This window comes from Alligator mississippiensis, chromosome 2 (assembly GCF_030867095.1).
Source record: "Alligator mississippiensis isolate rAllMis1 chromosome 2, rAllMis1, whole genome shotgun sequence".
Classification (NCBI taxonomy): Eukaryota; Metazoa; Chordata; order Crocodylia; family Alligatoridae; genus Alligator; species Alligator mississippiensis.
This window is the reverse complement of record NC_081825.1, coordinates 197,264,826-197,286,640: the sequence shown is the minus strand read 5'-3', so window position 1 is coordinate 197,286,640 and position 21,815 is coordinate 197,264,826. Positions and strand designations below refer to the sequence as shown.

The following is a 21,815-nucleotide window of genomic DNA, read 5'->3' as shown; positions in this document are numbered from 1 at the left end:
GAAAGCATTTCTGATGCCACAAACCCCCAAAACATAGCGGGGTTCCTGACAGATGGCTGTAAGATTTGTTCTGTTCCAGTACAGGTTCCTAACCGTCTTACATTCAGTATCCTAATAAGGGGATTAAACACTATAATAGCTCAATAGGACATTAGTATTCTATGTACAGTTGATATATAATGTAGTACTATAACTTTCACAGACACTAGGGAAGCAAGGCTTTTTGGTGATATCTTATATTGGACCACCTGTGTAGTTAGAAGAGAAAATTGTGTAACATCTTCCCAGCTATATGGTTGGTCAAATAAAAGATATCACCAACAAAACCTCTTTTGCTTCTCTCATATTTTATGGACCTTCCCAGGTACAACACCACTCCTTACTACTAACTCCCTACTACTACGATTTAGGGGTCAGACTTTCAACTCTTACAATAGGGCTGAATTTTCAAAAAGGTTTAATCTTTCCTGTAGGCCTCTGATTGAAGTGCCCAGGTGGGTTCTGAGCTCTTCTGGAAATCTAATCTCAGTTGTGGATGCTAAGGTTTTTTGCAAGTTGTGGTAAAAGTACCTCTGGTTTACACTAGGCCCTCTGCAATGAACAGAATTGACCTCTATTGCAGTGTGTGTGTTTTTCTGTTTTAATATGCTAGTTTAAGTCACTTGTACAGAGGAAATTCCCACCTTCCAGTGCAACTTCAAGTTGCCTAGTTCAAAGTTGTGTTGCAGTGGAGGGTTGTCAGGAAATAATTGAGTATAGGAATGTAGCCTCCCTCTTGGCTGTTCATCACAATTATGCGGTGCAGTCTGTTTGGATCTTCTTTAATGATTTCCTGTAAACAGCCAAGTGCCCTTACTTTGCTTTCTTCTCTAAGTGGTGACATATTTCTGAGTCGTGACTGATGTTATTCCAAGGAGATGGGGTTTTGTGAGAAAATGAGCCTGTGTAAGGGGGATACACTGGCATATTTTCTGCATCGCTGCAGCAGACACCCTTGGTGAGGAAGCTTGCTTTGCTGTGTAGGATGGAGCGTGGCTTAACTACCCCCTTCCTGTCCACTTTGGAAAGGCCCTGGCCTGCTATGTGACTTCTTGTCCCATGGCTTCTACTCAGGGAAGTGCAGGGTCCACGTCATACGCATGCTCTGCACCAAGGTACAAAAGGGGGAGATCTGTTCTTGCGCTCTTTTCTGTGTCCTGGAGTACCAGTGCAGTGGTAAGTAGGATCCTAAGGAGAACCTTATCAAGCATTTGTTGTTTTAAATCTTGCTAGGCAGGCAAACTGTCAAACATCCCAGTTTTATAGAGGCTTAAATTACCAATTTAGAATGATAACTGTTTTCAAGAGAGACAAATCTATATTTATATGTTTTACTGATAATAAATATTGGACCAAACTTAGCCCCCAAGTAGGAGAGCTCTGCCTGGGTTTGAACAACACCGAAGCTGAATGTGCTATGATAGTAGGGGTTGTAAAAGCCACCCCTCAGGTATCCCATGCTCCAGTTGAGGAGGGAGGAGAGGTCCCCTTCAGAGATCCTGACCTCCTGCATCTCAAGGAGTCTGCTGTAGCCTTGTTTTAGTCGTGTTGGTTATAGGGATCTGCTGGGATCTGCTTAATTCTGTAGGCACTTAAGCATGAGCAGTGCTGCCAACAGCTATGGCTTTTTTGGAGTTGTGATATTTGGTATTTTTATTACATTCTTGTCTCCTGGATTTACATGCTCATGTGAGAATCTCAGTTTTAATTACAGAAATAAGTTGCTCACCCTAATGGTTAAGGAAAGCTTGAAAACCTGCCTCTGAAGGATCCCACAGCAGAATGCAATTAGAAAGAACCTATTGTTTGTTTGTTTAAAGTCACTTAGCCAACCTCTGGAATTTTGGGGGCCTGACCCATTATTTTCAAGTGCTTGGAACTGGCAGTGTTGTGTTAGTCAAAGGGACTACTTGCATCAAGATTCATACACATAAAGCTAGATTTTTAAGGGTATTTTAGGTAGGTCTGGCATTTTGAACTTGAGCAGGTTGTGCCCTGAGCACAGTACCTTTTCTGAAGCCAAAATATCAAGCATTTTTTTAAAGTGATACGTGTAACTTAAGGGTAGCCTGATTCTCCTGTCTTTTTTCACACTCCAAATTTACAAATTTTTATAGTTGTTCTAGGCATTGGATATTTTTCTTATGTGAAGAGCTGCTGCTGCTGCTAAACTTGACATGATATAAACATCTTTCACCTTGAAGTAGCTCAAAGTACTGCCTGCTCTTAAATCTGTCTGGCTTTAATCTTATTTTTGCTATCTAAGAGTTATTTGCCTTCTCAGTCAGAAAATTTGGCTACCTCTGAAATGGACGATTCTGAATTTCACATAGTTGTGATGTGGTATTTAGAAAACCTTCATGGTGTGTTCATGGACGTGTGTGTGTGTGTGTGTCTGTAAATTGATCCTTCCTAACTTGGCTTTGTTGGAAAGACCCATAAAAAGTTTGCTATGATATAGAATCACTCAAGCTGTTCATGATGCTCTCTAATAATGAATTCAGTGCTCCAGTGCTTACACCCAAAATTGTAGGTCCAGCATAGCGGCTTGTATCCACTTATATGTTTACACAGCCAGTGCCGTAGCAGCAAAGTTTGGTGCCCGGGCCAAAGCCCGCAGCAGCAGCCCTCTGTTGCCCCGCTCACAGATCCGGGGGGCATCCCCCCACCCCCAATGCTTGCTTGGGAGTGCATGCAGCGGAGGGAGCCACTCTCACCTGGTCCCCATGCCCCCCCCCAAAAAGGAACTGCTCACGGCTCCGTCCCACACCCTGTTGCCACCCCTTCACTTTGGCTCCCAGGGCAGTCGCCCCACTTCCCCCCCACCCTTGCTACAGCACTGTACACAGCTCACATCATCATTGTTTCTGAGCATCTCGGAGCCTTTTATATACGTATTCTCATACATACACATATCCTCGCAGCACATGTGATCATGGAAATACTTTCACCTCCATTTTAAAAAAGGAGAAATGAAAGAAAAGAGAAGTTCAGGTCCAGATCCAGAAAGCATCTAAATATCTTTGTAGATCTGGGTATAGTAACTTACTAAAGGCCATTCAAGTACCCAGGTCAGGATTCTAACCACTAGCCCATCCTTCCTCTCTGGGTCAGAACAGTGGGTATCCTGTCACCAAGAGTGGCCATACTGGACCTATAATTTTGGATGCGAGCACTGGAGCACTGCGGTCATTATTGTGAGTGATGTAAAAGCAATCAGTGCAATACCAGAATTACATGAGTAAAAATATAGGTAAGGTGGTGACTGGACAAGGCAGCCACTTACGCACATGCTTTAGTGGGGCCATGTAGTGTTCACCTCAGAGATTAGAACCTTGCTCTTAGTTTCAATTTCAGAGTTTTATGAATACATTTTAAATAGTTTTTCTCTACTTATACAAAAGTGGAAGACTTTCAAAATATTTAAATTTAAGTTCAGAGCCAGACCTCCACAATTTTTAATAAAGATGGTGCTCATAACACAAATATTAGATTTCAGCTTTGTGGTTTGGTATGAACCATGAGCAAAATAAAGATCCATGAGCAAAATAAGCTTTCATAACATCAGCCAGGTAACTTGACTGCTACTTTGGCAAGGATGTCTTAGTTTCTGGATTTTTGGTGTCTGAGAGGTGACAGAGCTCTCATTTACTTACCGATGCATTTACAAAAAGAATATGCCTCTACCGTGTTCTTTAGTAGACACGTTATGCTGTGTCCATCTGAAGATGGATTCACTTCTTGGATAATCTTATAGGAACATAATGCCCACCTGTATCTCAGTCTGTTTTCCTTTTTATTTCTGCCTTAGAGCTATTATACATACAGATATCTACTATTGTGCATAGGAAGAAATGTAGTTCTTACCAGTTGTACACAGTGTGTAGAGTTTTTTTCTCTCAAGAACAGATCACGTCTTGCTTGAAAGTGAGCCAATGTTGAAATAAATTGGTCCATTCAGAATTCATGGTGGTTTTGAATTTAGAAATAATGGGTTTTAAATTATCTCATTTTTATGTGAAAATGATGATTTCACGTTCTAGAAATGATTCAATGTTGGATTCTGGAAGTGTCCTACAAATGGCAAATATGTTGCTGTGACTTGGGGATGGGACAGGAGGGGGAATTCTTTCCCAAGTCTTACTCTAATCTATGACAGGTTTCGCATGTCCCAGTTTGGCATTTCCTCTCTTGGTTTGTAGCAGAAAAGTTGATTTTCCAAATTGTAGCACACATGCTAATGGTCATCATTTGACTTTAGGCTTCATTTATTTCACTTGCTTTTAAGCACCTTGTGTTTGTGATTCAGGCAGTCTGGCATGGTGAGAGCACTGGTGCTGCTGAACTGGAGAGTGGAAAATATGATGAAACTATTGGTTCATTGTGGAATTTGCTTGGCTGGCTTTAGAGGTTTTTTTTTTCTTTATTTTCCTAAGGATGTGCTTTCCTGATTAGAGCAGGCAGTTCAGTACAATCCTGTTATCTTGATAGTATAATAATTACAATAATACTGAGATCTTAAAGGAATTTGGGGAGCGCTAGTGCAGAAAAAATTCTACTGACTGGAAAAACCTTCATCTAATCCAGGAAAGCTGGACAATCAGAAAATTGAAAGTGGACCCGGAATCTGTGGTTAGTTTAATTGATTCTACATTTTGAGCTGCATTCCACAGGAATTTTCTATGACCTTATTTGCAGTAGAACTATTTGGGATAAAACGGTTTAGCAAATATCTTCTCCATACGGCTGAGTCTGTTTGTAGAAGGATTTTGTGTGTTGTCAATGCCCAGCTCATTTTTCAGTATCACATTTCAAGCAGCCTTGATTTATTGCGGATTTAGGTAAACACCACATCTTGTAGTACTCTTTATTTTTGCATTTGCTATGCTATTAATGGGATCTGCAATCAGCAGTTCTGGTCAGGGCTTACATAGCCCTTGGGCAGCAGCTCTACAAATCAAGCTGTGGTTTTCAGTCTGCAAGCTACTGAGAAATCAGAAGCCATTGTGAACTAGGATCTGAGAGCTTGTAGCATCCTAAATAAAGAATCCATTTTATGCTTACGTTACCTGAGTTCAGCCTTGTTTCCATCATAAAAGAGTGCTTTGGACCCCACTAAAAATCTTCCTATGAGTTTTTAAAATTATTTTTATTTCCTACTTGGTAAAACACTTCTAATAGTTCTGATAACAGGTGAGGAGTGCCCTTGAAGGAGCTGCAAACACAGCTTCTCAGAGCCGGGGTCCAGCAGAAAGAGGTTTGTGATGAAGCGGGGTACACAGGTTTAACATCTGGCATTAGGATCTGGTCAACAGAGGTATTGCCCCCATTCTGCCCTTGCTTGCAGCACAAAACTCCTGCTGATATCAGTGGAATGTGGTCAGAATAGATCTCCTCAGTAACCGGTTGTTTCTTAGGCAGTGTGTGGCGATGTTACAAAAGTGAACTCAGTCTGGGCTTTTGGGAGCAGTTGAACAATTCAGCCTTTCTCTGGCATTCCTTTCTCACATACTTGAGGGACCCACAGAACACAAAGTTACCAGTTGCCACCTCTCCCTTGGTTATTGCTAAGTTTTTTTTCTCCCACAATGTTCTTTTGTTTAACTGTTCCTGCTTCACAAGTTGAAATCCCTTTGCATTTGAGAATCAGTCTGACATCTATTTCCTGTTTTTGTGTGTCACAGCACCACATCAGTGAGATCTTCTTCACTGCTGGCCATCTCCATATAGTTATTCATCCAGGAATCTCTTATTCTTTGTGCCTCCTCCAAAACAAATAATACTTGTCTGCTTTTAAGAGTATTTTGGTTTCTCTTTTATGTAAGGCTGCCTATCAGGAATTAGGGCGCTCAGGACTGCTAGTCTTTCCCCCAACTGGACACTCGAGAAAAAAATAATTGGATAGATTTGTTTTTTATTAGGGTAAAGAGTTTATGACTTTTGGTTTTCTCTCAGATCTCACAGCCCAATGCTGCTAGGAAAGAACTAATAGGAGCCACTGGCTATTTTTCCTCAGTAGGAAGGCAGAATGAATGAGTTACATTGCCCTTCTTGGTGTTTCAAAGCAGCTTTTAACCTTGTAGCTACTTGGAAAGATAAAGAGTATCCATGGGTATTTTAATGTAACAGACAGACTTGAACATGATTCTACAGTGAGCTCATGGCTGTGTACTGTGGACACAAGCTACATTAATTAATTGAAAAGAAGTTTATTTGTACAGAACTTGTCTTTGCTTTGGTTGGTATCACTCGCTATTGGCTTCTGAACAAGTGTTGTTGGATGGAAGAGCTAAATTCAAACGCAGCTTGTGGGATTTTGCAAACTCAAAATCCGTCTCAATTTTAAACAGGAAAAAGACAGAATCTGAACCATATTCCTAACCCTGGTACCTCTGTCCCACCTGCTTTGGGCCTGCTGATAAAATGAGACTCAAGTATGATCTGGAAGTGATCTGGAGTTTTAGTTATGCAAAATCATAATCAGATTGAATGCATTTTGTAGCAGACAGTGGCTTTGGGGTTTACCCATTACTGATGTTACTTTGGAATTTTTGTTCCTTGTAGTTTTGGAAAGCTTGCTTGCTAGTTGGACCCTATTTAAGCTTAATTTGCTTTGTTTTCTTTCAGGTACCTAGGTTTATAGAGAGCAGAAATGACCATGACTGCCAACAAGAATGCCAGTGTCACCAACAGAGCTGGAGGGAATAAAGTGCCTCAGGATACTCTGGACCGGTAAGTGCACTGTTGGCTTTGGAATTTTAAACTCTTCATTTCAATCAATTTATTTTGTGTCCCAACATTTTGTCACTTATATCCCAGAATGAGTCAGCTTGTTTGGAGCTGAATCTCAGTTTGAAATGTACGTACAGTAACTGCTTCTCTGACACAAAGACAGTAGAAAAATATGTTCATGGCAGAAGGTGAACCTAACTATCCATCACTCCCCTGACAATCCTCCGAGTTACATTAAGATGGCTCAGTCCCTTGAAAACAGGACTTATGGGTCTGGAGTCCCACAAGTCCTAACTTGTGTCTTAAGACCAGGGTTTAAATCCATGGTGACCTCAGGCAAGCCTCTTCATCATTCTGTTCCCGGTCTTCTGCTTGTATAAAGCAGCTTTTTCTCCCATCTTTCTTTTTTTCTGTTTAGACTGCAAGCAGGAAGTGCCTTCTACCATGTTTTGGTATGGCTGCCAGCACAATGGGGCTGAATGTAAGGTGCTGCCTCTAGGAGGTGTTGGTGCTGCTTTCTTGAGTCATTGTGTACTCTTCACTTTTGACTTAAATCCAACACAGACTACCTCCTTTTTCCTTCTAGTCTCCTTTGGGAAGATCTGCCTTGTCATGTTGCTTTATGATGCAAACAAACAACTCGTCTGTGATCGATCTTCAAGTTCACTTTGGATTGAGCCCCTCTTTAGACCTTGTACAGTTCCTTGTACTGCAGCACTGCCTTTGTGCAAGGTGATGTACAAAGAAGTAAGAAGGATACACTCCACCCTAGATTGCTTACAGTCTATATTTGTGACCAAGGCTTGAAGGTGGGACCAAAAAAACCTCCTTATTTTCTAATATATAACCCACCCCTGTATATCACACGCACCCCATTTTTGTTTTTTATTGTATCATGAAGAAAAAAAGAGCTTATTACCTTGGGTAAGTATCTGAGTAGGAGCTGCTAGGGAGCCAAGCCTTTTCCTGAGCCTGCAGTGTGAGCCCCATGCACTGGGTGGAGCCTGCATCCCAGATCTAAGGTGATGTAGTGCAACAGAGCTGTACACCAGGTCCAACCCAGCCTGTGGCTTCAGAGCCAGTGTGTGGGGTTGGACTGGCATATCAGGTCCAGGGCTATGTGGTGGGTCCAACTTGGTGTGCTCAGTCTGGCCATGGACCAGCCCCATGCACCAGCCTGATTCAGCCTGCCTGTGGGGAGAGGGTTTCTCCCCAGGTCCAGAAATTTGGCTGGGGGTGGAGCGGAAGGAGGGAGATGTGATGGTGTTAATTGCCATGGCTCCCAGAGCCACAGCAGTTAACACCACCACTGCTCCCCTTCTTTCCCCCACACAAATTCCAGAGCCATAGGGGTCCCTTTTTCTTGCATATAATATACACCTTCATTTTCCTTAGCTGGTTTTGTGGGGAAAGAAATATATATGTGAAAAAATATGGTAAATGATGGTGGAGAGTGAGAGAAAACAACTGAGATCTTGTCAACACAGTTGGAATTGGGAGCAATAGATGGTTTGCAGCGCCCTGCTATAAACAGGTAGTGTAAACAAGCAGCGCCAGTCTCAGCCATGGTTGATATTAGAGCATGAGTGTACAACCTCCAGCCCCCATGGGTCTGAAAATTTGGTGGCAGGGGAATACTACTGCTGTTCTCGTGCTGCCAAGCCTTTGAACCCATGGGGAGCTCTGGGACCTGCGACACTGGATCTGGCCCAAGGCCCAGTCATGGTGTTGGAGGGTGGTGCCAGGCCCCTGGGACCCAGTCCTGGTGCACAGGGAGTGGGGGTGGCTGTGGGGAGAGTTGCCAGGCCCCTCAGCCTGCAAATGGGCCCCGTGTTACTCATTTGGCCTGAGGACCAAAAGGTTGAGCACCACTGGTATAGTGTATCTGGAAGATGCTGAACCAGAACAAGTACACTAGTGTAGCAGGTCTATACTGTAGGTTTGCATCAGTATAGCTACCCTGATATAAAAGCCCCTGTGAACAGAGTCTGACTCGGATGGCTTAAACCAGCGTAAGCACAGCATGACCGGTCCAAAGCAAAATGAGTCATTGGAGGCATGATGCAGAAGAACAGCGGCAGTCACAGACAGAAGCAGCAGATGCTGCTGGATAAGCTCGGAGAGTTGGGAAATCGTGTAGGCTGATTCTGACCCTAGCAGTGTGCTGCATGTTGATTTGTTATTGTTGTCACTGCCTTGCTTGCCTTAGCTTGGGATACCTGTCACCTTGTTCCAACTATAAACAGAAAAGGGAAATATATATAAATTCAGTTATGACATCCTAAGTGTGGAATTGCTGGAAGAAAATTATTTTTAAACCTTTTTGCCCTCATTTTTTATTTAAAGGAACACTTTGTTCTAATGATGCCTACAGCTGTTTTGGTTTTAAACTCTTACATTTGTCAGTTTTTCTTTATTTGGGGTATATATGTGCTTTGTCACCCTGTTCAGCCCCCTGCATCAAATCTTACACTTCACGCTTCCCCACTCCCTCCTTTGTGTCCACTGGAATCAGGGGGATACAGCAACATGGTTGCACCCCCTTTGGCTGTGTGGCATGTGTTCAGCGAAGTCTCTGAGTTTATTGGCATATTAGTGCAGCTCCTGCCAGAGCTCTGCATGTGCCACAAGGATTGTACTCACTCTGGTCAGAGCCCCTGGTTTCACACTGCTCCAGAACCCAGGGGGTGGGTGCCACTGCTGTTTGCCCTCCCTTCTTCCTCCCAGCTATTTTCCCAGAGAGCTCACTGCATGTGCGCCATGCTGCCGAAGAGGGTTTGGTCAGTCACCTCTCCATGATCCTAGATCTGGCCATCCTGCTGTGGGTGAAATGGCCATATCCTAAATGTCTGAGAAGTAAGTAGCTTCAGGAGATAGAGAGCTGAAATTAGATATCAAGAGAGCAGTGATGAGATCTCATCACTGGTGAAACACCCATCAATATTTTTAGTGTTGATTTGAGTGGAGACAGGGTTTTGCCTGGGCTGTCAGTGACTTCATAGCATTGACAAATCTGCTAAGTGTTCAACATAATGAGGGTAACTTTTATTTACTTAAAATATTTACTTAAATATGGAAAGAGCTTTGAGAGCTACAGGTAAACTACTGTACTAGGGATGAAAAGATGTTATTTCTTTGTTAAGTCCTGTTTTCCCGAATGTTGTGTTCTTCCATCAGTCACTTCATGTCTTTCACGATATAAATTTACTTCTTACCTTCTTTATATTGCTTCCTCTCTCTCTCTCCCCTTCACCTGCTGTGTTGGACAACTGCCTAAAGGCACAGATAACTTCATATTGATGTATTTCCACTACAGATAAACAGGATATTAGTAGATTTGTTAGATTTCACACGAAGTGGGCCTAACATCCTTTCATTCCTAATTTTGCTACTTCACACCTTCCTTGTTTCTTAGCAAGGAAGGGGGAGGGAGTTTTTGTCTTAATAAGAGATGAGCCCAAGTCTGGAGCCAGTTCCTTTTAGCTTCAGAATTAAGATGTTAATAATAAATATTTAGAATTATTGCATTTATCACCTTTTAGTATCACAGTGATTTGTTTTGCAAGTCTGGGCTCATAAAGAAGCCAGGAAGTTGGGATCCAGACTTCACCAAATTTAGGGTCAACTTTCCTGACTGGTTCTAGTCTTGCTATTCTTTGAAAACCTATAGGAGTTTTAAGTATATGAGACAGCAAGTGTCATATGTTCTTTCTTTCAGTTTTATCATCCTCACATGTTTTGGTTATGGTTTATATAATGAAGGATTTCAAGGTGCAAGCAAGGGCATGAAGTTAGAGCTAACCTTGAATTGCAGTTGCCTGACAAGTGAGAAGAATAATAGCTTGTCAAACGCTGATTCTGTATCCTTTAATTTGCCTTTCTGTAATCTCCCTAGCTGATCTCCCTTTGTGCAGCCATGCAAAAAGATGCTCTTTGAGTCAGCTGTGAGGATTCTTCATTTCTGTCGGACTTAAATCAATGCAGTAGGTGCTGGCATAATAAACGTTTAATTTCAGGTTTGGAAGATTTATTGTAAACATGTTGAGAACCTACTTAAACTGAGCAGTCATTGTTTCCATCATTCAATTTGGAGATTTACAAGCCTATATTATCTGCTTTCTGTATAATTTGCAGAGGTAAAATTTCATAAAGAGCTGATAATAGCATGACAGAAATGTAATTATCTCTATGTCTCTCCATACTCCTAGCATTACCTCCTCTTAGGAATATTTTTCAAAGTAGTTTGACTGCACATGATGAACACTAAACAGTAGGTTACAGTTTTGCAGGGCCCTTGTCTACTTGAAACTTTTATAGCCTATTTTGGGTCTTACCTGAAGCCCAATAAGGGGAATGAGAGGGAGAAAGACCTTTCTTTGACTTCAGTAGTCTTGCAATCAAGCATAAATGTGTTTAGATTTTAAATACATTTTCAGTGGAAAAGCATTGTGTGTGTGCGTACATGTACAAATATAGAGAAAGAAAGAAAGAAAGATGGTTGGTTTACAAGCATCAAGACTCTTTGTCACTCATCACTAAAAGGCAGTCACCTGTGGCAGTGGTTTCAATGTTTTCCAGTGATGGGCTACATTGACCTGGCTTGGCTCTGAGGTGTGCCAGCTCAAGGATCTGGCACCTCTGCTTTTTCCCAGTGCCCATGACACAACCAAAGGCCCCTCTGCCAAATGTCACTGAAGTCACCTGGCATTGTGGGCTGGATCCAGCCCACAGGCGAGAGGTTGATGACCTACAGAGTAAAGCATAGTGACTAATTAGCAGTGCATTTTAGGACATGTGGGGCAGTGGATGGCAAAACTGAATGGTGATTTTCTCAGTGTTGTGGGTAGTTCTCAGTCATAACATCAGGTGAATGAAAAGGGATCATTTTGTATCAAAATGTATGGAATGAGTGAGCGTGCATTTAAAGTTCCTTTAAACCGGCTAGGTTTTAAGGAACGAATGTACTTTGGATTAGTATCCAGGTTTATGGAGTTCTCTCTACTAAGATACCCTTGAGGGGTTTGCATCCCAGACCAAGATGGCTCTTTAGGTCTGTTTTTAGCCTATGCAAAAGTAAATTGTATGAAGCAAGCTTGTATAAAGAATTGTTACACCAACAAAATAGCATTTAGCTAAATTTGACTAAACTTGATCAATAAAAAAATATAACCCCTCCTTCATATTCCCTTGCTGCGTAGAGATAATACTTACATCATTGACACTGAAAGCAAAGGCAGCAAGAAGTCAGGAACACTTCTGTGTAGTTGAAAGCACATCATGGCAGTACTGTTGTGCAGCAGCCTTGAGACATGTCAGTGACTGGGTCCACAGTATACTGGCTAGCTGTGTGCGCCCTTTCACACCAAGTGATCACTTTGTTCAGCTGCACCCTGAATAGGAGTCAGGACAACCCCAATGAGAGATACTTGGAGGACAGAGACGTGGATCTATAGTCATAACAACAATTGAAAACTCCCCTTCTCTCATAGTTTGTTTTGTTTTGCATATTGTTTGTAACCTGTTATTTGATATTTAATTGGAGTCATGGTTCTTTTGGAGGTTCATTCCCTTGGAGATTTGTACATAAACTGTATTCAGATCAACAATCTGATCCCTAAGCATTTTTATTGTCCCTTCCTTTCGTCTAGAAGAATTTTAAAGGCAGAAATGGATTTACCAGCTCTGTCCAATACAAATGTTGCTAGAATATTATCAGAAATGGGCCTGTAAATAACCTACAAAGTCAGTGTAAGTTACAAGGTTCCTCTTTTTTATTTTCTTTAGAATTGTCATAGTTAACATTTTTGTCCTTGTCTGTAACACTTCCAAGACAAAGTCATGACTTCTTAAAATGGCAGAGCTTTGTTTTGTTCAAAGCAGATGCGGGAGGAGACAAAATTGATAAATAATAGTAGGCAGTGGACTGCTGGTTCTGTCTCCTCCATCTCCTATGTCTATGCCATTGTTCAACTCTGTGTCTCAGAGCACATTCGCCAACACAGTTTGTGCCCTATAATGCACTGTGCTGTGTTACAAAGATTTCACAGAAGGAAAAATTCAGGCAGTGTCTTAGAACCAAATTCTGTGTTGAATTTGAAGGGACTGCATGAGGTGACTGCATTGCTGATTTTGACTAAAGATTTGTTCCAAAGCCTTCTGAAGTAAGAGGGAGTATTTCTATTGATTTTAGCAGTCTTGGGAACAGGTCATATTAATCTTGTCCAGTGAACCAAGGCAGACCTGGTTATATTACTCTAGAAATCTGATGGCTAGAGCAGTGCTCCAACTGTTAGTCAGCATCATGCTGATGTAGTCAGCGATAAAACAGAAAAGAAATCGTATCAAGCATGTTTCCATCATAAGGTAGGATTTGATGAAAACCTTTTTGTTAGGTTCATGCCCTGTGAGTGAAGAATGTATCCTTATAGACACAATTACTGTATTTTTATTTTAGTTTATTGGTTCATTAATAAGTTCTGGGCAAATTTCTAGAAATCTTGGTATTATTTTAAGCATAGTAAAAAAAAAAAAAAGTTATCTAGTTTCATATGTGTAAAGCTTAGCTTCATTTGAAGACAGAAGTTTGATGACGCTCTGTTCTAATTCTCCAGATTTTGAAAGGCATGTTACTTATCAAGTTCCTAACTATGGAACACTAAAAAAGTCAGTGAAAAAGAAACCACTTTTAAGAACACTTTTAAAATACCTATGGTGCATTTGCCTTAGTGCAGATGGAGTGAAGCCCAAAACTAAGTAGTGATCCTTTTAAAACTATCTTAACCAAATTATGCCACATTTACACTAAAGAAAATCATGGCTGCTGAAAACAAATAGGTATTACTAGAGCATGCTTAAGACTTATCTAAACCATGTAGTCAGGCGTGGTTTGGGAAGGTGATTACATCACTCTTTGGTCTTGGTACCAGTAGTGTAACTGTGGGTTGTATGACTAAGACATGAGTCATGGGTGCCAGCTTCGAGGGAGCATAAGAATAGAGCCAGTGGTGCTGTTGGCTTGGCTGCCACAGGCATTGCTGCCGGTCCGACCTCTGCTGCTGCCCTTGCTACTGCTGCTAGCCAGCACACAGAACCTTCTTGTCAGGCCTCTGCTTGGTACCATCTGTATGAAAGAGCCATGTTCTGTTAGGGTGCTGATTTATAGAAACTTCAGCATGGACAGACATTTGCTGTCATCCATTTAGTTTTAGCATGGAGTCTATTTTGTCATGAGGCCTGTTCTCCTTCTACTGGAGCTGTGCAGGAAAGCAGTTGGCTCATGTTATTGAAGTCAGCCACTGTAATTTTGTGATGAGATGAAGTAGGGGTTGCCAACTGGGGGTATGCATACACTTGGGGGTACTTGGGAAGGCCCCAGGGGGTACGTGGCAGTGGTGCAGAGAAGCAGGGGTACATTGGACGCCGCTGTGCGCCACCTGCTGCTGCCGCCACCTGCCACGCACAGTGGAAGTGGCATGTGGTGCCAACACCCTCCCCCCTCGTTGACCAGCCACTGGGGGACCCTCCTCTCCCACTTGTCAATTGGCCACTGGGGGGACCCCCCCACTCGTGAACTGACTGCTCGGGGACCCCCCTCCACCGCTTGTCAGCTGCCTGCTAGGGGACCCTCCCCCTCATCCAGGGGGTACAGTCCAGGTAGGGTTCCCACCAGAAGGGGTACATTCCTTAAAAAAGGTTGAAAACCCCTGAAATAAAGGATGGGTGCTAATGTCAGAGTGTCATCTGCCACCAGGTAGCCAGATGCCTAAATGCTATCTCACAGTGGATTATATCTGCAGATCATGGACAAAGATTATTGGTCTTCTAAAAGTTACTAAAAGTCCATAGCATTCCTAGATCAGGTTCCTTTTTTCTAAGCGTTTTCATTTACTTTTCCAGTTAAGTGCGCTCATGTTTGATTAAAACTGTAGAATAAAGCCAGTGCTGATGCTGAAAAGTCTGTTTTCATGCACACTTCGTGTCTTGCTGTTTCCAGCTCATTCGTGGGACTTTGACTGTCTCCTTTAGGCTGCTGGTATGTTTGAAACAGTGTCATTTGTATGCATTAATAAGTAGGGCTTCTTTAGGATGTCTTTGATCTCTCAGAGTTGTATCTTTCTCTGCCTACTAGTAGAAGCTGGATAAAACAGGAAATGACTGAGCTGGGTACCCATAAACCTCCAAATACAGGCTTTTGAGTTTTATTTTCCTGTAGTGAGTGTGTGCACTCTAGCTGTCAACCCCATTGGTCTTTAGCTTGCTTACTGATTTGTTTGTACTAGCTAATGGCTCAGGCATTCTTCAGAATTTAACTTAATGGACCACGTCTTCTTTTGGTAGAGCTTCGTGTACATCCAGTGAAAGTGGTGGAACTATACTGTTTACACTAAATAAGCATCTGGCCCAAAGATTTCAAACATCATTAAAGACAGGGGTGGCCGACCTGTGGCATAAGTGCTACAGGTGGCATGAGCAGCCTCTGTGTGTGGCATACAGTAGACTGGGGGGAGGAAGCAGAAAGCAGAGTAGCAGTTCAAGCAGAGAACACAAGTCAGAAAGCAGAACAGATGGGAAAGGCAGGGCACAGAGTGGAAAATGGAGCAGCATATTAGGCAGAAGAAGGGGATCAAAGTAGCACTTGGGGAAGGTCTGGGGCTAAATCATGGCATGCCTGGCAAAAAGGTTGACCCCTTTGATTTAAGTAATAGATGAGCACTGTGTCAACTTAACAGTTTGTAGTCCTGTAATGATTTTAATATTTTATATTTCATGGCAAACTGAATCTATGGGATGGGGCTGTGTAACCAGCTTTGTGACATGAATCCAGGGGTGCTTTTTGTGGAGTTATTAATACCTCTTGTGGCTGTTTCTGGAGTCTCTGATGGAGACTACTTTAGCTGACAAGTGCTTAATGGGTATGATCTATCCAACATGTCAGATCTTGGACCTGGTTCTCTGCTGCATGGGTTTGTGTATAATTATTTTCATCTGCTGGCAAACCTAATGCTCCCCACCCCACCTTTCAGAATTGGCTAACACCCCACTCCACAATGGCAGATGACAGTGAAAAATTCAGAATAGTGGAGGATCAGCCCAGTTGCTCCGCAGGTTAGCCTTGAGGCAGCAGAGATCTGCAGCTGTGTTTTCATGTTCTCCCAGCATCCAACCTGGCTCTTTCCTTGTGGAGCCTGGTAAATAGTAATTAAAAACTCAAGTAGCCAAGTGATATTTTGTCTATTTGATTTAACAATAATTGACTTGATGATCAGAATAAGCCTGGTAGAACAACAGCTAAAACAAAACTACAGTGGAAAAGAGGCAAGTTAGCCATCTCCATTAAGCAAACATGTTCATACTGAGCTAATTCATGATCAGGCACGGATCTTACACTTAATCCATTTTGCTTCCGAGATGATGGAGCAAATATCAGTGCCAAAAGGCAAAAACATTAAAAAGAAGTCCTGAAGCAAACTGAGGGGAGCTGTCTAACGCTTTGTAAAACAAAATATATCCAGCACACCTACTGGCTAGGAAGTGACCCTCCTAGCAGCACAGAAGCGGAAAAGAATCTTGGAATCATAGTGGACTGCAAGATGAACACGAGTCGTCAGTGTGACAAAATCATTAGCAAAGCTAACCGCACTTTATCGTGCATCAGCAGATGCATGATAAATAGAACCAGAGGTGATACTTTCCTCTATGCGGCATTGGTCAGACCACAGTTGAAGTACTGTGTCCAGTTTTGGGCACCTTATTTCAAGAAGGATGTTGATAGACTCGAGAGAGTCCAGAGGAGGGCACTTGTATGGTTAGGGGCTTACAGGACAAGCCTTATGAGGAGAGACCGAGGGACCTGGACCTCTTCAGCCTATGCAAGAGAAGGCTGAGAGGTGATCTTGTGGCAGCCTACAGATTCACTAGGGGGAAGCAGCAAGGGATCGGAGATGCTCTGTTCACCAGGGCACTTCTTGGGGTAACAAGGAACAATGGTTACAAACTGACAGTGAGCAGATTTACACTAGATATCAGAAAAAAACTTCACAGTGAGGGTGGCCAAAATTTGGAATGGGTTTCCAAGGGAGGTGGTGCTCTCCCCTAACTTGGGGGTCTTTAAGTGAAGGCTGGATAGGCATCTGGCTGGGGTCATCTGACCCCAGCATTCTTTCCTGCCTAGGCAGGGGGTTGGACTCAATGATCTGTTGAGGTCCCTTCCGACCCTAACATCTATGAATCTATGAAAATCTGGAACCGTCTCTTGAGCTGGTCATAGTCAAGCCAAGTTTACAGAAAGTTCACCTTTTGGCTGACTAAGAAAGCATAACTCTCAGTGCTTGCTAATAAACCACTAGAAGTGCTTTGTTCACCTACGACTTTGCACAGAGGACTAGAAATATCTTTTCTCTAGGAATTGATTCTAGGATGAAAGGATGAGCATAAGCACAAAATCACATCGCTACCCTGCCTTCTGTCTCACTGAACTAGTGCACCAGCTCCAGTGATCTCTAATTAGGTGCCAGATACAATAAATTAGGTTGCTGGGTTATAATAGAAGAACTGTAGTCTCTGCTGTCTTCTTGGTAGAGATTGCATGTTAAAGAAATCTTACTGTGGGACAGGAGAGATCCATCTGTTTTTGTGGAGGGAAAAGTGCTGCATTGAGTAAATGCTTGTACTGTCATACTTGATATAAGTATGTCCAAAGGAGTCAGTACCTGGGTGCACCTTGATGTCCTGGAGGAGAAGTTCCTACACTGGGTTTTCTTCACCAGCAATACCTCAGTGTGGCAGAGCACCAGGAGGTGCTCAACGTTTAGTGGGCTGCTGCAGGCTACATAGGAGCTTGCAGGGTAAGCAGCAGGGAGTCCTCCCCCTCATCCCCTTCTTAGCCATTTTAAGGGGGAAGGTGTGTGGCAGTGCACCTTTAGGTGCCTACCACTTTAAGTCTGAGAGCAGGCAGCTGGCAGGTGTGGGCCAGCCCTGATGACGCGGCCATTTTAGATCCAGACCCACATGGCTTAGCCAGCAGTCTGCTGCTGCAGCTGGAACAATAACACCCGGCTAACACGCTGCTCACAACACCTTGGAGGTAAGGGCAGGAGCTATGGGGATGGCAGGAGGCTCCTGTTCCTAGGTAAGACCAGAAACTGCACCGTGCTGGGGAAGAGTGGTCTGGTGGGGCTGGCCTTGGCAGGACAGTCCCCCAGAAATGCCAGGCCAGTTACCTCCCCAGTGAAAGGCGGGTATGGGTGCCTTAAAACCGCAGCCCCCACATCCTGGTGGGTTATCTAGACCTAGGGACAGGCATGGGGGCCAGGAACATCTCTAGACACCTGAGCCCCATGGGGTACAAGACTCTGGAGGCCCCAGCAAAGGGGGCAGAGATGCAGAGCAGCCCTAGGGAGAAGGCATAGGTGGAAGACCTTAGTAGGAGGGCATATGTTGAAGTCCCAGGAAGGGGGCAGTTAGGCCAAGGTCAGCCTGTGGATGCCTGAGGCTGCAATTGGGCAGCCATGAGACCAAGTGTTGGGTCAGAGGGAGACCCCAGTAAGCCCTCAGATGTGGTGAGGCCAAGTTTGGGTCAGAAGTTAAGAATTTTGAGTAGCTGAATACACAGTGTGGCCCAGAGAGGGACTAGGGGCAAAGTCAGCCCAGTGTGAGGCACAAGGCTGGTACCACATAGAGTAGGAATGCTTGAAGAACTGCCAGCTGGTATGAAAGTAGTTAAGCTTGATGACCCAAGGGAGTCGCTCAAAGGAGCAGAGCAGGTTGGGAGTAGCCCAGTGAGGGGCAGCATGCAAGAGGCCCAGTGAGAGAGGGCAGAGTAGAAGAGGCCATAGTTTATGAATGTGGCCCTGAAAGGAGCAGTGTGTGAGAGGCCCAACAGTGGACCAAGTTTAGTCCAGCCTTAAGCTGGAGTTGTGAGAACAATCTGGATGCCATCTGTGAGGCATGGGACATAAGGGAAGGCCAGAGTCATGTACAGAGCCCCCTGCTATTGGGACAGTCATATGGGCAGCCTCCCACATTTTACACCAGTGCAGGAAACAGCAAAGTTTCCTGAGACTGGGTGGATTGCCCTATTTAGAGAGGTGGGTGAGGTGACGTGAAGACTGGGCAGATTGCCCTATTTAGAGAGGTGGGTGAGCTGACATGAAAGCCAGCCCCAGGATGGCCCCCTGTCATATTTGACTCCAACTCTAATTAATTTATTCCATTGTCATGTTCATGTAGCATTGTTCCATTGTTGTCTTGGTGCTAATACATTTTCAAGCTCATTAATTTCATTTCAGCCATTTTACTCTGTAGAGTGAAAAATCATTACCCTTCAGCTCTGTTTAAACTTGTAATGCCAGTCTCAGCTTTACTGTTAGGCAACTCATACAGCTGTAGTGGAAGAGGCCTGGCAATGTAGGTAATCCCATGTCTGTCATTTTAGTGGGTTTAGCACTTTGGAGCAGGACTGTCTCTTATGTGCTTGTGTACAGTGCCTAGCAGACTGGAGCCCTGGTGTGGGTACAGATATCAAGCTTAATATGCTTTAAGTGTGCAGAAAGTGCTTTACAGCCATAACAGAACAGATGTTCATGGCACATAGTAATTTAAAAATGGTGGATCCCACTCCAAGTTAACCCTGGATGGATGTGTACTAACTTAAAGTGCTTTCTGTTAGAGTGCTTTACTGAAGATCTGGGCCAGATCTCATTGAGGGTTAACTTGGAATGTGATCAGCACCATCCCAGGCAGTGTCACAGCTTAGCTGGGGCTGCTATGGTGGGAGAGACCCTGGAGGCCTTTGCCTATAGTAGCCCTGGCCAGCTGGGCCAGCCTGCACTGTAGCTGCTGGCTGCAGCTGTCATGAGGCTGGGCGGGGGACAGGGAACACCCCCACCATGTGGACCCAGCCCCCCCACTTGACCCTAGCCAGCAAGTTGTGCTAGGGTCCTCACAGTGAGGGGGGTTCTGTCCCCCCCCCCTTCCTCCCCCCCAGCTGCTGCTGACACCCACCAGCTAGCAGAGGGGGTGGTACTGGTGAAGAGAGGCTGCTCTGGCAGCCCCCTGGGAGACATACCAGAGTGTCCCCAGTAGCCAGTGTGAGCAGGCTGCAAGCCCCCCCCACCAAACAGTGAACATCTGTTCAGTTGGCTTATGCTCTAACTTATCACACATTGAATAAGGTGTGATAAGTTAGAGCACTTCTGCCAGGGGCTTTTTGAATGTCTGTACTTAGCCCTAGTTTTTAAACCTTACTAAATGCAACCCTCTGGTATTTCCCTCTGGTGGGTGTTTTCTGAGGTTAAATTTAGATTCAGCACTGTTTAAATAATGTGTTGATCCCTGGGTGGAAGATACTGTACGTCTAATAGATAAGGCAATGGTCTGGCATTCAGATCTGGGTTCAACCCTCTTCCAGAGAGAGAGACAGAGAGAACGAACACACTTGGGCAAGTTGCTTGGTCTCTCTTGCTGTCTCAGTTCCTTGCATGTAAAACGGTGATAATACTGGCTCTCTCTCATGTCTCTGGGTAGCTCTTTGGTGTAGGGACTCTCTGCATGTTTGTGCAGTGCTGAAACTACACACTTCTATTTTTAGTTGGAGCTTCTAGGAATCCTATAATACAAATATTATGTGTCATAGCCATTGCCCTAGTGCTGTGGTAATTAAAGTTATTCTGCACTTTTGCTTGTGTAAAATATTTCCTGCTTTCTGGGTGAAGTTTTTGTTCGGTGCTGCAGTGCATTGTGTATATATGCTGCCTTCTCTCTTGGCAGTGGCTGCATTGTAAAGCTGAGTGAAACAATCCCTCTTTTTTTATAGCTGGTAGAGCTTATTGAGTGAAGGAGAAAACTTTTCATCCAAACCAAGAACATGCAAATAATTAATATTTTGGTCAACTAAGCTGTGCTTACCCATATGATTGTAATATGCATGCATGTTTAATAAAAGGCAAAATCCTTGCTGGATTATCGATATGTATTATATTTAGACTTGGCTGAATTCAATTTTTTTTTTTGTTTAAATGTGATGGATAATATTGACACTTAACTGTTTTTTAAACATTAAGTTATTATTGATTTAAATTAAATTAACAACATACAGATTTTACGCCCAGGGGATGAAAAAAAACAAACCCCCAACAAAAAGTCCAAGAAAACAGCAAAACTTGTATCCTTTCTAATTGGAGTCTTTCTCTCCACATACTAGTCTCACCAGTAGGCTGCTTCTCCTCCTTTTGCATTCTTTCCTCTGTTCTCTGCAACTGAGTTGTCCCACTCAGGCATTAGGAACTCCCTTCCTCTTCTTTGCATGCCTTCTTTCCTCCACTGCTTCTAGTTGGGCTCAAATACTCTTCCTCCCCAACACGGGCTTTTGTAGAGGTTTACATAGCCTGTTATCTCCCTCCAGCCCACTTCCCCACCTGTGAATGAACAGGTAATTGCTTAATTGATGAGTCATTAGGCCAACCACTCTTTTCCTCTTTAAAGAGGCTAGAGCTCTCTATACTCTAGTCTGCAACTCCCCTCTGTTCTTCCCCTCTCTTTGCAAATATTTCTGATGGAAATATTTTTTGTGGGTCTGTGAGTATGAGGTGAAATTGCTGTTCATCGACATTTCCTGATAAATAATTGATCCTGCCAAGCCCAATTATATGTCATAGGGAAGATCCTGACTTATTTTTAATTGCATGGAGTGTTCCTATGTACTGAAATAGCTTATAGGCGTTGGAAAAAAGACTATTACCATTGGCTGCTTATAGATGTGCTGGTTCATGGTCTAATTAGAAAATGTTGGAGTAGATTCAAGATTAATTGAGTCTGCTCCACATTCTAATTAGAACATTCCAGCATTGCCTCACTGCCACATGTTTCAAGGTCCCCCCCACCCCGGTCCTCCACATCTTAAAATGAGCATGGGGGCACTTAAACTAAAGCTCACTTGACAAGCTTTAGCTAAAGTGTCCCAGTGACAATTTTAAAAGTTGAGGGGCTTAATACATGTGACGGTGAGCTGTTTTAATTGGAAAAGCTGTTGGGGAACCACTCTAATG

At 43.4% G+C, this 21,815-nt stretch overlaps 1 protein-coding gene and 1 long non-coding RNA gene across 7 annotated transcripts in view; one reads left to right on the top strand and one right to left on the bottom strand.

Annotated features, from left to right (window-relative positions):
- DENND2B (DENN domain containing 2B) overlaps positions 1 to 21,815 on the top strand; it is a 299,081-nt gene that overhangs the window by 130,580 nt on the left and 146,686 nt on the right. For all 5 annotated transcript variants that reach the window (XM_059722659.1, XM_059722660.1, XM_059722661.1 and 2 more), the window contains one exon: positions 6,667 to 6,771. In XM_059722659.1, the coding sequence (XP_059578642.1) occupies positions 6,714 to 6,771 (58 nt within the window). In that variant the 5' untranslated portion in view covers positions 6,667 to 6,713. Of the gene's footprint in view, positions 1 to 6,666; positions 6,772 to 21,815 lie in introns of those variants that run through there.
- Positions 8,591 to 21,156, bottom strand: LOC132248695 (uncharacterized). Of its 2 annotated transcripts, XR_009460030.1 has the most exons (4): positions 20,978 to 21,156; positions 11,983 to 12,161; positions 9,987 to 10,081; positions 8,591 to 9,007 (listed from the first exon to the last, which is right to left on the bottom strand). It is a non-coding gene; the product is annotated as an uncharacterized LOC132248695 (long non-coding RNA). The 2 variants fall into 2 exon arrangements; XR_009460029.1 differs by lacking the exon at positions 8,591 to 9,007 and having other exon boundaries at positions 9,800 to 10,081.